Genomic DNA, 16,914 nt, shown 5'->3' with positions numbered 1-16,914 from the left:
TTCTCAAGCAACTGCTGAATAAATATATGAAACACTATTTAATAATTACAGTTTAAATGTGTGTCCACTTTGTATAACCAATTTTCAAAGGCAAGCACTCTTTTCCATTCAGTTCTGCACCCCTCCTGACGAACAGTTCAATAAACACTCAATTTATTTAAACATCAAATTTCACACCTTTTTTTAATGACTTTTAAGAAGTCAACCCAGGTTTCTTGTTACAGTCCTATAATCCCAGAACTCAAGAGGCAGAGGCAGGAGGATTGCCATTTCAACTCCAGCCTGGGATGCACACTGAGACCCTGGAGGTGGGGGGAGGGGCACAAAAATCCCTCCTAATTTAAACAACTTCAAGGACCAACCAATTCAGGCACACCCTAGACTAGACTCTCAGAGCAAAAGCAACAACTCACTGTCTTGAAGATATGTCCTCCATTTCCCCAAACTCCAGCTGGATTCAATAGCTACTCTTTTTCTTGACTCCATGGCTGAGTCCCCACCTCCCAGAAGGACCTGCCACCTGCTGGGTTGTGATACTAAGTCCTTACTAGTGATTGCCCCAAAGCAGCTGCTTGGCTTGGGAGACTGTGACAGCGTGGGCCTAAACTGCCTTTTCTACTTGGGGCCAGTTCACCTCCTGAGGCCTGGGGGCTGCTCTAAGTATCAGATTACTACAAAAATAACAGCAGGCCTGTCTACACCCCTGCCAAATCCAAGATGGAAGTGTCCAGGAGGTGAGAAAGAAGGGCCTATGGAGGAAAAGAGCAGGCATTTGAGTAGGTGTAGGAGAGAATCCCAGCTCTAAGAAATGAAATTTGGAATTCCTAGCTGCCTTTTTAACATCTTCACTGCAGATCCTGTATTTCTCATTCCCTCAGAAGCCAGAGGAACTCTGTCTCTATGATACTTGACCATTTCCAAGGTGCTTTTAAAAGCTGTTTCGGAGCAAGCTGGGGAGAGAGTTTTCTTTCTATGGCACACATGAAAGTCAGATTTGAGTCAAAAAGTTTATACAAGGATTCCCAACTCAACGAATCCCCGATGTTGCTCAGCTTTAATGTTCTCAAAACGAAAATTCCAGCACCACAGAGCTAATTAGGTCTACAGTAGGAGAGGAGAGGCCTTCAAGAAAGAAAATGCTAGTAAAAAAGCATTTCCCCGCTGCTCTGTTCCTTTCTAAAATGAAATCAAAGTTCACTCCCATGCCACTGCCCTCGTGCCCACAGGTGCATTGCCGGCTTGATGTGGTCTGGCCAGCCTGCCCATTTCAAATAAAGTGAACTTCAATCACCCTAGAGAGTTAGCAGGTTATTGATCCTACATCCACCCTTCTTTCATCTCAGTTTGCTCCACACACAGCTTCTTTAATTGGCTCCTGGAAACTGTTTTATAAGTGGGTGGGTGTGGACCCAGCACCAAGGCTCTCGTTTGGACCCGACAAGTAGCCTTCAAGATCAGGCCATCAACTGGGCAGACAGATTACATCGCCCACTACAATCCCACAGGTGTGAAAGAAACTGGGAATGCCTTGAAATATCAGAAAGGCTGAGCTACTTCTAATAATAAGCACGGGAGATCCCCAAACCGGGTGTGAAGGCAAACAGATCTCTCATCAGCATGTAAGATTTAAAAAAAAAAAAAAAAAAAGTAAATAATAGATCCCCTAAGTTTTGGGATTTTGTTTTACGGTTTAGCTTTCTTCAGATTCCTGGGGTTCTCATGTAGCTCAGGAGAGCCTCCAACTTGCTGTGCAGTCAAGACTCGTCTTGAACTCCTGATCTGAAGTTTCTACCTTCTGAAGCTTCCACTGTGCCTGGCTAAGTTTTCTTTTTAACTTAATTTTGACTGGGGGAGGGGTATCCAAAAGTCACACTGCTTTGTAGTTGGCTTATGTTTTGAGTTAAAACAAAGGGATGACAAGTATTCTGAGACACCGCAATATTCTAAACAAAGAACTAGTGCAAACGCTTAAAAAAAGGAAGATTTTTACAAAGAATATTTTAGTGGAAGCCACAACAGCAGTAGACATGCAAGCAGGGATGGTGAGATTTGGGGATTTGAATTTTTTTTTTTTTTTTTTTTTTAAAAAGCTTGTAAGAAACAACCCCTCCCTCTCCTAATTGAATCAGTGAGGAACTTTAGAGGACCCATTATCAAGCCATCCTATCTTCACAAGGCATGCCTGGTTCCCAGAACACAGGACCGCATCTACCTGCCCCATGGTCATTATGAAGACACTCCATGCAGAGCTCAGCACACCATGCATACATACATATATCAACCATCAAGAATCCTGGTGTTTACCATAAAAGCTCTCATTATTATCCCAGCTCTCTTTGCTTGGTCAGTGTGCCTGGCCACTTACAGGAGGATGAGAAAAATACACGGGCTCAACTCATCTTTCCCCAGCCTGGTCTCCCGGGGAGCCGCTGATGTCTCTGCAGCACAATGCCACCGCACTGGCTGGCTGGGTTAAAATTAGCTGAGCCCTGGAGGGCCGAGGGTAACCTTCTGACAAGGTTAGCCAGAGAGCTGAGCACTGCTCAGAGAGGGACATTAATAAGAAGCCAAGTGGGGCCTTTCAACAAGCCCATTAGGGCCTCTCGGAAGCCTGTTCGTCTGGAAGAGCCAGGTGGCAGCATGGGGAGGCTGACCTAGGCTCTTATTTTTATCCCACCAAGTCAGCGGCTTCCTTTACCAGCTATCAACACAACCTCCAATGTGCCTCTAATAGTATAAATCCAACACACCCACATACAAACTGGACAGCTTGTGCTTGAGACATTTAATTGGATTTTTTTTCTTTCAAAACCTAGTTTTTGAGGAATAGCTTTCACCATAAACACCCATCACATGGACATGAAGAAATGTACCAGGAAATGTCATCCATCTCATATCACCAAGATACTCAATATGAACCATATATTCAGGGGTTCTTGCATTAATAACTTGTTGTAACTCTGCCTTGCTGCTTGGGGTGGGGGTTCTACTATCCACCTAACATCTCATGTTCATCATTTTTCTGAGCCTGAAGCCCCACCACCACCACCATTTCAAAGGCCATAGTCAGATCAATGTTTTATTTTGTGTCACATTTAGTTTTTTGTCCAGTTTTCTTGTGGTGCTAGACATACTTGCAAGTGTTTCCTAAGGACTGTCCCTAGAGGCAAGAGGCAGGAACAATTGGAAGACTACTGATGCAGATTGGAGACAGACAGACAGACAGACAGACAGACAGACAGACAGACAGTTGCATGCTCCAGCAACCACAGATCTCTCACAGTGCTGACAGTAATTGCTTTCTGCATTAGTAAGAATGTTTCAATTGATCCAGACAGCCCTTAATTCTATGGTGATTCTTTCCAACCACCTGTTTGAAGATCAGGCCCAGCACACTATCTCTCAGCAGTGAGCTGAGACCTCCAGGCCTCCTGAATCCTGCTCCACACAATACCAGGTTCCCCCAAGCACCCTGTCAGTATACTTCATTGGCACAGCAATGTTGGTTGTCTAAAACATAGAAACACTTCCAGAATTGGTAAAGAGCCTGCGCCCTGAACCTCCTAAGGATCCTGCCTGCCCCCTCTCTCCCGGTGGCCAGCTCCCAAACCCCCTTAACCAGTAAAGGGTGAATAAAATGCATCATACTAGGGACTCCATGGGTTCTGTACATGGCTACCCTTCCAGACTGATGGGTAATATTTTAAATATCCCTCATCACAGGCACATTTTACTCAAGAATTGCTTTTTAAATGTTAATGTACAAATGGATTTTTAAATTTCAAAAGTTGTAGGGGTGAGGGCACTCTGTAGCCCAGGTTAGCCTAGACATCACCATGTAAGCCTTGGCTGGCCTCAAATTCACAGATTCCCTTGTCTTCACCTCCCAAGTGTTTAAAATCTTAAACAGCATCACTTTGCCAGCTTCTTACTTTCTTTTTAGAAACAAGTTAACAATCATCAGGACTATACTTAGCAACGTGCCTAACAGGCAACTGTTTTCTGCTCGGTGCACCGTCCTGTTAGCCATAACAGTATTAAGTCTCAGTGACATGGAAAGCTCAAGGGTTTGCTTGAATCAGAGGACTTGGGAACGCTCACATCTCCAACTAGAGCCTGAGCAAACAAAAAAAAGGAAGGAAATGCTGAGACTTGGAGCTGAGTGCAAGAGCCAGGTAGAGTTCGGCCTCCTACCAGAACCATTCCCATCTGGGCTTTCCCACAGTAGCACTAGAAGCAGCAAAGCTCACTCAGCATGGCCACAGGCTGAACTGTGTGTGCATCTGGAAGCCCAACTCTACCTTTACTGCCGGCAAAGCCTTGCTTTTCTTTGCAAAGGAACAGATGAAAGCATGTGGACTGAGTTTCATTTCCTTGCAGTGTTTTCAGCTGTCCTCTAGTGGGGATGCCAAGGCAGGAAAATCAGCCAAGAAAGGGAAGAGGACAAACAAGGGGCCTGCAGAATCAGACTTTGAAAGTGGAGAAGGTGCAACCCTGGATGCAGTTGAGCCCTGCCCGGCCCAGCAGGCAGGTCATAGCCCCAGCTGGAATAAACTTAAAAAAAGGGTACCCACCCCATCTACACTGGGGAGGAATTCAGAACCACTGTGGGAATGAGAAGCAAAATTACAGCTTCTACACCGAGCATCTTAGCTTGGTTCCTATTGCTTCAATAAAAACCCTGACCAAAAGCAACTTGGGAAGAAATGGTTTATTTGGCTTACGTACCCAAGTCACAGCAACAAGTAAAGCCAAGACAGGAAACTGGAGGCAGGAACTGAAGCAGAGACCACTGAGGAACACCACTTACTATCATGATCCTCAGGGCTTGCTCAGCCTGCTTTCTCACATAATCCAGGTCCACCAGCTCAGAAATGACATCACATATACATATACCCCACTGCAGGCTGGGCCATCCCACATCAATCATTAACCAAGAAAATTTCTCAGACATTGCCTACAGACCAGTCTAACGGAGGACATTTTCTCTATTGAGGTTTCCTCTTTCCGAGTAAACATGGCTTGTGCCGAGGTGATCAAAAACTACCCAGCACATTACATTCACAGTTACATTTCCACAGTTCCATACATGAGGCACAAGGATGAAGACCTGAATTTTTGAAAGGTAATTTTCTGATAATAATGGGTCAACATAGACGTTTGGGCACCTGTACACACCATGTAATGATCTCATCAGGTTGACTAATGCACCTCAAATATATATCATCTCTTTTCAAAACTCCAGTTTTATTTAAATATACATTATCTTTAAAAATTTTTTATATCTATTGTGTGTGGACATGTACACTGGGGCACCTGTGGAGATGGGGGGCATCTTGTAGGAACTCTGTCCTCTTCTTTCCTTCTGCATGTAGGTTCCAGGGAAAGGAACTCACACATGTTGTCAGGTTTGGTGGCAAGCATCTACACCTGTAGAGTCACCTCTCTGGTCTTTAAATATACATTCTTTGCTACTGTCATTGTTCTGTCAAATAGATGATCAGAGTGCTTTCTTCATTCTGACCCTCTAACCACGATGGTATTCTCCAGTCTTCCTATGCCCAATGACCAGCTTTTGAACAACCATCATCCCACCTTCCAGTATGTTGTTGTTGTTTGTTTGTTTTTTGGGGTTTTGTTTTGTTTTGATTTTCTTGTTGTTGTTGTTTCTTGAGACAGGGTTTCTCTGTGGCTTTGGAGGCTGTCCTGGAACTAGCTCTTCTTATAGACCAGACTGGTCTCAAACTCACAGAGATCTGCCTGCCTCTGCCTCCTGAGTGCTGGGATTAAAGGTGTGCCATCATCGCCCAGCTTCTGTAAGTTCGATTTTTCACATTTTTGAATCATATTTTTATTAATTTGTTTATCCACACTGTAACTATGAGTTAAAGATGTAATCTTACTTTCCAGTATTTGGAAAAACAAATAAACTTCAAAAACTTTAAATTGCTTACCTGAAGTCATACCACTGATAGAGATAAACTTGAAACTAAAACCCAAGCCTTGTCACCTTGAACCTATATTATGAGGTACCTACTCTCACATCATTGGAGATAATCAATAAACAGCTACAAGCTGTCTTAACAGGGATATGTTAGACAGGTTGGGAAGAAGGATGTCAAGGAAGATCTGTCTAATTCCATCTTCTGATCTACAATGGCAGAAAACAAACTGAAGTATGCCAGGTCTGCTTGTAGGGCTTACCAGGCATGAAGAGCAATGAATGAAGGGAACACATCTTACACTGAGGTCACAGGACACAGTACTTTCTGCTCTTCAAATAAAAAGGGGGTGGGTGGGAGGCAGCCAAGCACTGGGGAGACAGTCCAATTAGCATGATGCTTACCACACAATCATGAGGAACTGATCCCCAGGCCCTACTAAAAGAAAAAGGGAAAGAAAAAAGACTGGGTACACTAAGCACACCTGTAATCACAGTGCTAGGGAGCTCACTGGCCACCCAGGCTACTTGGCAAGATCATTGAGGGATCCTGTGTCAAAGAAAGTGGATGGGAGCAATACCCCAGGGTGGTCTCTAGTCTCCACACACATGCCCTCACATGTACAAGCACAGCACATTTTTTTTTTTTTTTTAAAGGCAGCTGAAGACAAACACCAGAAAAGGCAACAGAAAAGCAAAGCTGCTCCAGAGTCAAGCTAGCCACTGGGACCCAGTGGAACGGATACCCAGGCAAAACCCAGGGCTTTTCTGCTACTCCACATCCTCAGTGGCCTGCCACTGTCTGGCCAGGAAAGAGTCCCTGGCCTGGATTTTCCTCCCACACTACACCAAACTTTGTGGTGATGAAAAAATTAAAATCTATACTGGAAAATATACACAGAGCTCAACTAGAAACAGATGGAGGAACCCTTGGCAGGCAGCAAGCACATATGCACCTTCACCAAGAGAGAGGGAAGTGAGCTACGTATCAAGCAAACTTAGGGCCCTATTCTAAAACTTCTGATCAACAGACCTTCAAAGGTGGCCACACACCCATAGCACGATGGTGAGTAAATCATTGTGACTGTGAAAACCCTACAAGCTACATTGACAGAAAGCCTCAAGAGGCTCAAATTCTGTGACCCCCTAGAAATTTATATAAAAACTCAAGAGGAGACTAGAATGACCATAAAAATATGCAGCACTACAAACTACTTCTATAGTGCTGCAAAAGGCAGAAGTGACTCCTGCAAACTGTCACAGGACTTCCACACATGAGCAATGCGCCTCACATGTACCATGAGCAAGCACACCACATACGTGCTCAAAATAAATCAATTTCAAATTATTTCTTAAAAATTGTTCTGGGCTGGGCAGTGCTGGCACATGTCTCTGATCCCAGCCTTCAGGAAGAAGAGGCAGGCAGATCTCTGTGAGCCCCAGGCCAGCCTTCTCTACAGAGCTAGTTCCAAACTAGCCAAGGCTGTTACACAGGGAGACCCTGCCCAAATCAATCAATCAATAAATAAATAAATAAATAAAAATTTCTGATGAAGATCAGACTGAAGTTGAAACAGCTGAACATCTGAATAAAAGATCACAGAGTACAGAGGTCAAATACTTGAATCCTTGTATCCAGCATCCAACTGTAAAATCCCTCTCTTCACAAAGTTAAACATGTATGAAGGGCTGATCACCTGTTTTTGGTAGTTAAATAGACCAGCGTGTGGATGACTTCTCGGTGACAGAGTTAGACAATGAGGGTGTTGGGCAGGAATATTTCATACACGCAAAGGGTAAAAATGAGACCTTAAATATTCATACTTGAGAAACAGGGTAATTCTGACAAATGCTACAAAATACCATAAAGTGAAATAGACCAGGAACTAAAGACCTACTACTGTGATGTCCTCACTCATGTAAGGTGCTGGAGTCAAACTCATAAAGACAGAAGGTAAGAGAAATGGTGCTTGCCAATGATGGGGAATTACTGAATGAGCAGAATCCGAGTGTCTTTTCCCCCTTTCTTAATGAGTATAGGTTATTTGCCTCCAAGTACATATGTGCACCACGAATATGCAGTTCCCATGAAGACAAAATCTTAGTGTCCGGTTCCCTAGAACTGGATTACTGATGGTTGTGAGCCATCTCTCCGGCTCCCAGAGTTTCACTTTTGCAGAAGAGTTCTGAAGATAGAGAGTGGTGACAGCAGCAAAACTATGCCAGGTGCTGAATATCACTCAACTACACACTTAAAATAAGCAGGATGGAATTCTGGATTTGTGTATTATATATTCCACAGTTATAAAGATAGATTGATAACATGGGACCTTAAAGAAAGCAGAACATATAAAATGTCTATCACAAGTTCAAAAAGTATACTCAGACATCTTACCATGATAAGTGTACTCACCCATCAAAAGACCTAGATTTCTCTTGAAGCCTTCCTGGGCACCCATATCCATCTGGACAGCCCTGCTTCCGTCCCTAAAAACCTGCCTGTAAAGACCATCGTCCTAGTTAGAGTTTCTATTGCTATGATCAACACCATCACCAAAATCAAGTTTGCCACATAATTCATCACTGAAGGAAGTCAGGACAGGAACTCAAGCAGGGCTGGAACCTGGAGGCAGGAGCCAATGCAGAGGCCATGGAGGAGTGCTGCTTACTGGCTTGTTCATCATGGCTTACACAGACTGCTTTCTTAGAGAAACCAGGACCACCAGTCACAACGAGCTGGTCCTTCCCCTATCAAACACTAGTTAAGAAAATGCCTTGGGCTAGTGAGATAGCTCAGCTATTAAAGGCTAGGCTCATAACCAAAAATGTAAGAAAATAAATACCTTACAGCAGATCTTATCTACACATTTTCTCAATCAAGATTCCCTCCTTTCAGATGACTCTACCTTGTATCAAGTTCGCAAAAAAAATTAGCCGGTTCAAACACCTTCCCAACACTTAGCTCAGTGAAGACAGTGTCCTACTTTCCTGTTGTCCTCTCTTGGGACTCAGCTCTGAACCTGTATTATTATTATTATTGTTGTTGTTGTTGTTGTTGTTGTTGTTGTTGTTGTGTTCTAACTGCACGTTTGCTTGCAGGCCAAAAGAAGGTACCAGTTCTTATTTTAGATGGTTATAAGCCACCATTTGGCTGCTGGGAATTGAACTCATGACCTCTGGAAGAGCAGGCAGTGCTCTTAACCTCTGAGCCACCTCTCCAGCCCTGAACCCATTGCTTTTACTGAATATGCACAGGAAGTGTTGAAGGCCAAGGGTCAGGAGTGATCTTCAGAGCTCACACACAAGGCCTCTAACATGGTGGTCAGCATGGCCAGTAAAGAGCCAGGAAACAACAGCTTCTCACGTGAAATGCAAACAAAAGGATCCTGCTGCAGAGGAGACACAATCAGGAGGCATGCACAGCCTCCTCCACCTCTAGAGAATGAGAAAGTTGTTTGTGAGCAAGATGATGTCCAGAATGTCCACATCCACGGAAGTCAGCACCCCTGCCATCATCTAATAATCTGGGACTAAGACTCAGGTGCCAGGGTCAGTAAAGGGGATTTGACACTTGTCACCTTTTAAATTCTCTAGGAATCAACAGTATTTTCCTCTTTGCAAGAATAGAAGTTTCAGTTAAAGCTTGATCCACTGTCAGACACCTATTCTTTGGACTACAATTAGAAAATATTCGTCACAGCTGCTAAAGCACTATGGCTAGTTTGAAGTCAGGACTGAACGTACTGGGTGGTAACTTTTCTTCCCAGGTTCAAGTCCTTTCCATTCCTTAAGGCTGCCACACATTTACTAATTCATCTCCCATGGTTCCTGCCACATAACCTTCTAAATGCATGCCCAAGCTATTCTAGGACACATACCTCCAAGATGACTTTTTTTTTTGGGGGGGGGGGTGTTTCGAGACAGGGTTTCTTTGTAGTGATTTGGAGCCTGTCCTGGAACTAACTCTGTAGACCAGGCTGGCCTGGAACTCACAGAGATCTGCCTGCCTCTGCCTCTGCATCACCAACACCCGGCCCAAGCTGACTTTTAATTTATGTTTCAAGTAAGATAAACAAAATGTTTGGATCTGCCACTGAGCAAAATATGTCCCTGTTTCCCTCCAACCATTAACAAAACAGTTAAGATGGACACTAAAAGGGCCCATGTAAACCTGACTCAAGCCAGGGATGCTCTGAGGAACACAAACACCTGCCAGCATGTCTCTAAAAAGACAGCAAAAGCTGGAGAGGATATGGAAAGAGTGGAATCCTTATTCATTGTTAGTGGGGATACACATTAATACACTGTGAAAACAGTTTGAAAGTTTTTCAAAAAAGCTAAAAACAGAACTAGCAAATGACCCTGCTGTTTCTCTCCTTGGTACAAACTCCATACCTTACAGTGGAGATATTTACCCCACATTTATCACTGCTTTATTCACTATAGCAAAGAACTAGACTCAGCCTAACTGTCCATCAACAGATAAATGAATAATGAAAAATCTGGTATACATAAAAATAAAATACTATTCAGCTATAAAGAAAGTGAAATTTAAAAGTCTGCAGGGAAAAGGATGGATTCAGAATGTATAATTTTAAATGGAATCACCCAATCTCAAAAAATAGTATGTTCTCATATGCAAAATCTAGCCAATAACATATGTACAAATAGAAGCAAATGTATATGTGAGTACAGTGTAACATGAAGAAAAGAAAATAAAAAAGGCTAAATACTAATGAATAAGAAAGGACTGAATGGAAGTAATGAAAACGATTTACAAAAGAAAACATAAAGCTAATTAATTGTTCTAGCTCTAATTCTGCATGGAGTTTTGTGTTTGGTCTTGGATAAGTGCATAAATATATTGATAGTAAAAGTGTAAAGTCCAATGTGAAGATATGAGGCTTCAGAATCTCTATTCCAATTGAGATATACAGACTTTGGGTCTGGCTAAATTTGGTCTGACTTTTTGTGGGGGGAAGGCAAGTTTTTTGTTTGTTTGTTTGTTTTGTTTTGTTTGTTTAAATAATAAGGCTCATACAATTAAAATCCACACATAGGTTGTCCTTGTATAAGACCAAATCACAAATGGCCTTAAGTAGGCATGTGGTTAAATTCAGGTCAAGCTCTGTGCTGTAGATAATAATAGACCTATAGTGAAGTGCCCAGGAGATACAGCAACAGGGAATATAAAGACACCTCAGTAACAATGACATGGACAGAGAGGACAAACTTGTAGAAAGGACCAAGAGGCTGGGGCAGGGGGTGGGGATGCATGCATGTCAGCATAGCTCACACAGGTATCTATCTACTTCAGTCACACTTGTTACCCAGAACACAGGACAAAGAAAAAGAAAAACACAAGAGGGATGGGGAGAAAAGAAAAGAAAGGAGGGGAGGAGAGCAACACAGATGCAGGGAAGTCAAGCAGAGAACTAGAAAGAGAGGTAGAGTATGGAACATGGCCCAGACCTAGAGATCTGGGTCTGAACCAGTCAGGCTTTGCAGCTGGGCTCCAGAGCATTGCATTTGCCACCCCTGAAAGCTTGGTGCCCTGTGTGGTCTTGGGGGTGGGGGGGAGGGTGGGGTCTATGATGTGAGGAGACCACAGAATGCTGGCCAAGGCAAAGGCATCCACTCCAATCCCTGCTCTGGGGAATGCTTGACAATTTCTCTGTGCTACCTTCTGCCCAGAGCTGGGACCAAGAATGACCCAGAACCATCCCAGTACAGAATGAACCTGGAGGAGGGACTGTTTTGTCAGTTTACTTTCCTTTCCATCTGCCATACTCCTTTCGTAAGGTAGACTCAAAAAGTCTCAGGAAAAGGGCCTGGAGGAAGAGAGGGGGGGCAGGGAATTCCTGGTTAACTATGGGCGTGAAAAAGATGTGGGGTGTATTATGAGAGACTTCACATTCCCGAACTTTAAAGAAAAAGCAGTCTTAGACACCTGAAACATTCCAGCTCCTGCTTTTATGGCTTGCCTCTGAGTCTGGACGTTTACTCTGGGTTATTTTCCCCCCAGCATCTTTGATTTTGACTCCCTTTACTAAAGGACTTTACTTAAGAGTAACTGCAGAATGTTAATACTTGATCAGCCCAAAAGATCTAAGCTGACTAACAAACCTAATCTTAGCCCTAACTTCTTTTAAAAAGAAATCATTATCTGGGTTCTGGGATGTTTTTGTAACAGAGTTCTGTCTCCAAACTCAGGTATTTGAGTATTAGCATACACTCCCATGTAGACACTATTGGGTAAATCAAGTCAGCAGTAGGCATTTACACTTAGGTAAAGGAAAACTTGCCTGGTCATGGCTGAGGGAAGTAGGCCAGGCACCACAGAGAGCCAGGAAAAGTCAACTGCATCTGCCTCAGACACTTGCATGCTTGCCCTGCACACACAGCAAGGGTTTACCCAAAGACAAGCCCACTATATTCTCCTGGAGACCACTGGACAAGCCTTCTAGGCTAAAACTACTACAGGCAGAGTTGGACCCCTATGGAACCCCTCAAGAGAAGTCTCCCCTTCAGCTAAGATAGTGACAACGTATGAGGAGAAAGGAGTCCTAGATTCAGATACTGCCTAAGAAAGAAAAGTGTCCGGGCGAAGAGAACTACAACCCTTGGACCATCCCTGGTCTTCTGGAGTTGGAAAGCACTATAAAGGTCAGTGACTTAGTTGCACAGCCTCAGAGAATAAGCAAGGAAGTACTACTCTTTTTACAGGTGAGGAACCTAATAAAATTGATACTGAAGGGTCGGTCACACATCAGGGTCCAGAAGTGAGCCCAGAACAAAGTTGCCATGCTGCCTTCACATCACGATGGCAACTCAGGGATGAGTGAGAAGGTTCTGGACTCTGGTTTCTTTCCAACCCCTGACTGAAAGAGACATCAATCATTAGATCTGAAGTGTGGCTTGGCTTGGCTGACAGAGTGCTTGCTTCATATGCACAAAGCCCTGGGTTGACCCAAACATTGGGGACCCCAACTCCAGCTCCTCACGCTTTATCAACTAAACCAGTCCCTACCTGATGTTTTGACAGTGACAAGTGAGTCCCATCTGACTAGCTGGGATGAATTACTGATTTCAGGTTAGGCAACAAGCACTAACAAAATGGGGCGGGGACTCCCAATTGAGTTCAAATATGTTGAACTCAATTTCCTCGGATAACACAAGGTTAACCAACTGACCATCTTCCTGTAAGACACCACAGAGCCTTCAATGTGCAGAACTGTCAATCCACGGCAGAGGACTTGACAAGCCACAACCAAAACCCTGTTATTCACCCAGGCACACTCCTGGCTCTGTGCATCTCTAGGACAACAGGAGCTGGAGACTAGAGACACAGCATGTTCTCTACACAAAAGCACTGACAATGATGTCACATGACCAACATCAGCCAGCAGCGTAGCGGCTCCACTATGCCAGACCCATCTCATCACAAGATCCCACACTATGCTCAAGAGCCACATATCTAAAGCACACCCACCCCTCCAGGCTTCCTCTGACCACCTGCCCTCCCAGACAGTGGTGTAATGGGTAATCTTTCTCCAGTTCACAAGGATGAATTGTGATTTTTCCACCTTTCTCCACAATCCTAAGCACACACCAGACACTTACCCAAGACATAACTTGGCTGAACCCTAAAAGAACCAGGCCATTCAAACTGTTGCCAGTGGACAGACATTGTTGAGATTGCCTGGGAGCTTCTGAGAAATTCAGATTCCCAGAGCCTGTTCTAGACCCATAGTCCAAATCTGCATCTGAACAATGCCCCTTGGATCTGCACACACTAAAACAAGGTGGAGCTTGGGAACTCTACTCCACCACAACCTGACAGTTTGCCGCATTCATTCAGCCAGTTCTTCAGCAACTCCACTCCTTCATCTTGCCAGGTTCTCGCTCTAGGCCCCAAGGTTTGTTCTAACCAGGTAACACTGAATGGAATGGAAGACTCCCTTAGTGTTAGAACCAGACTGTCTGCCTTCACACAATGTCAGAGCCTGTGGATTCCAGGTCCTCAAATGCCTTGCAGGTTTCAGGCTGGGACACGCCCAAACAATAGCCAGGCCCAGAGGTTTGGGCAGAGCTCCTTCTATTTCTGCAGGTGGCACATTCCAAAGATGCTTTTTCTAACAAAGCATGGCAAGAATTCTACACTGGGGAAGAAAAGAGGTTGACTAAGGACCTCCTTTTCCCCCTGAGGACAGGAGAAACTCAAACCTCTCCCAAAGAGGTTTACATTTTAAAAAATAAATTTATTTTATCAACCACAAGCTTGCAAGTCAAACATCTCCTTCAAGATGTTTTGCAGATAGAGATATTCTGGGAACACACTGGAAGCAAGCTTATTTATCCACTGCCATTATAAGACTAGCCTGGAAAGATGAGTATCAGATGCTAGCCACTCAAATGACCGTCTGCCTGCCTCCTGACTGCACCAGGTCAGAGCTACCTAATGACCCTGCTTGGTTGTCAGGCTGTGCCCTCTGGTCCCCTGACAGCCTTCCAGCTAGCCTGTGTCACTCTTCTTCAGGAAAGGCTGTTTGCCTTATCTCTACAGCAGGTAGACTGGCAGTGGGAAGCAACGGACAGGTGGGACATTAATGCTAAATGTTGCTATGCCCCTGGAAGTAAGATCTGTGGCTTCAGAGTTCACAGAAGACCATGTAGGAAACAGGATTCCAAGTAGCTACAAATGGATCAAGACTACAGGTCCTTCTGTCCTTCTGTCCTTCCTTCCTTCCTTCCTTCCTTCCTTCCTTCCTTCCTTCCTTCCAGGTTTTCAATCAGGTCACCCTGTCAGTCACAGGACTTAACATGAAGATGCCTTCCACAATACTCCAGTGGTCTCCTCTTTGTCCTGGCCCTTGTATTAACAGCAGAGAGAATACCTTGGGTACGAGAGATATGGCCAACTCATCCCCACATCCCTTTAGCCCAGTAGATCCCTCGCCCATCCTGGGTCTCCAGGAAAAATAGCAGCCAAATGCAAATACATTTATCAAGAATTTCACAAGTCTCAGAAAGTCAAAATTAAGGGGGGAAAATGGATACTCAGTTTTAAAAAGGGACAAGAACTATGAAAGCCTGGTGAGGGAATTCCTGCCACCAAGTAGCCAAGTGCAACTCAAAAGGAATTTTCTTACCTGCAGCACCTCACAGACTCACACCCAGTCTGCAATTATAGTGCATGGAAGACATTTCCTACACACTAGACTCCTACTGTTTAACTGACCATGCTTCTTGTCTAACTTCAAAAATATCAATACGGTGTATATATAATGTGTTTATCTTACACTGTCTCACTACAGAGAGAACCAGGCTCAGTGGGATGAGCTCTTCAATTATAACTCAGAGACAGGGACACTGTTGATTAAGGCTGGCCTCAAAACATAGCAATCTATCTCATGCCTTTAATCCCAGCACTAGGGAGGCAGAGGTGGGCAATCTTTGTGAGTTTGAGGTCAGTTCCAGGACAGCCAGAGCTACACCGGGAAACCCTGTCTTGAAGAACAAACAAACACACACACAAACAAAAACCATAACAATACTCCTGCCTCAGTTTCATGAGTGCCACCATGCCCAGCTTAGATATTTTTAAAAATGCTTTTCATTGACATTTTAGCTGCAATGTGAGGGCTGTCTAACAAGGCCATGTTAGAGAGGTAGGGAGGCTGAGGTACAAAATGCCTCTAAGTTATAACTCAGTCCTGCTTCTGAACTGTATATCCCAGAACCTAGCTCCAGAACCATCAACCCCACCTCCTCTTGCAAGTCACTACCAACCCAACCTCACCAACCAAAAAACCTTATTTAAGATATAAAGAAAACTGAAGACAATTAATTTTTATTAATTTCTATTAGCCCATGTTGAAAATGTATCAACCTTGTCTTGGAGGTAGCATAGGCAACATTCTTAATAAGTTATTTTTGCATTTACCCCTCTGAATGAAATCTGCAAAGGCTGTGATCACTCTTAACATATGGTGCTTCTCAGGGTAGACTGCCCACACACCCAACAGCACCCAGCACTGGTGGCTCCCACACTGCATGGTACAGGCTTAGAGGGCATCTCACACATGCTTGGTTCTCACAGCCTTGCATTAGCTGCTCCTACCCACATAAAGCCTTTTCAGAGACACTGATGTTAGATCACAAACTGGGCCCCCAAAAGGCAGTACTAATAGCAATATTTTATTTAGGGTATCAGTTCAGGTCCTACCAGGGCCAGGTTTGGTCAAAATGTTTCTCGAAGTCCTTAACGGTTGGTTGAAGGCTCTTAACCATAACCATCAGCACCTCATTTATTCAAAGTGTGTCCACATTAACCTCATGCTGTTCCAACTTCTGAGCACCTCTCTGCTATACCCTTTTAAAATCAACAAACTTTTGCAACTGGACATTGTCCTCCACTATCAAGGCCATGCAGTAAACTGCTTTTCTCCAGGGAGCAGCTTTTTTCAGTGATTTCTTGCTACACCTACTTGCACCCATGGAGGAAAGCCTGAAGACCTACCTGGTCCTCTCCCTTAACAGAACAAAACTGCTGACTCAACCCCCTGTGGTATGGTTCATTTGCCTCTGCTGGCCTCTGCCATCCATCACATTCAACACCTGACCCTGGGTCCACCTCTCTCACCTGCACACCTACTCTCCTTGACTTACCTTGACCCTTCTCTCAGAACTGCCTGCTCAGCTTTTCTTGCCCTAAGTCTCCAGGGCCCTCCTAAGTGCCTATCACTGGGTCTGGGATTCCCATCCCTTGTGATCTAGCCATTCTCTGGAAGAACATCAATACACCTGGGGATGCCCTCTGGATTGAATTTCTGTCCAATAGCACCAGGTGTATTCAAGGAATTTAGGTACCTCACCTGGCATATCTATGTGTCCTTTCCTCCACCCTCATCCCAGAAGAGATGGAATAAATGAGTTCTGGGCATCTGCTCAGGCTCATGCAGATGATGTCC

General features: G+C 44.2%; 1 protein-coding gene across 6 annotated transcripts in view; it reads right to left on the bottom strand.

Annotated features, from left to right (window-relative positions):
• Tead1 (TEA domain transcription factor 1) overlaps positions 1-16,914 on the bottom strand; it is a 216,949-nt gene that overhangs the window by 151,899 nt on the left and 48,136 nt on the right. For 2 of the 6 annotated variants that reach the window (XM_051192699.1, XM_051192702.1), the window contains exon 1: positions 2,305-2,440. The exons of 2 other annotated variants lie outside the window; for them this stretch is intronic. In XM_051192699.1, the coding sequence (XP_051048656.1) occupies positions 2,305-2,319 (15 nt within the window). In that variant the 5' untranslated portion in view covers positions 2,320-2,440. Of the gene's footprint in view, positions 1-2,304; positions 2,492-16,914 lie in introns of those variants that run through there. 2 more of the 6 variants (XM_051192704.1, XM_051192701.1) reach the window with 2 other exon arrangements.

The sequence above is a fragment of the Phodopus roborovskii genome, unplaced genomic scaffold, assembly GCF_943737965.1.
Source record: "Phodopus roborovskii unplaced genomic scaffold, PHOROB, whole genome shotgun sequence".
Lineage (NCBI taxonomy): Eukaryota > Metazoa > Chordata > Mammalia > Rodentia > Cricetidae > Phodopus > Phodopus roborovskii.
This window is presented reverse-complemented; position numbering and strand designations above follow the sequence as displayed.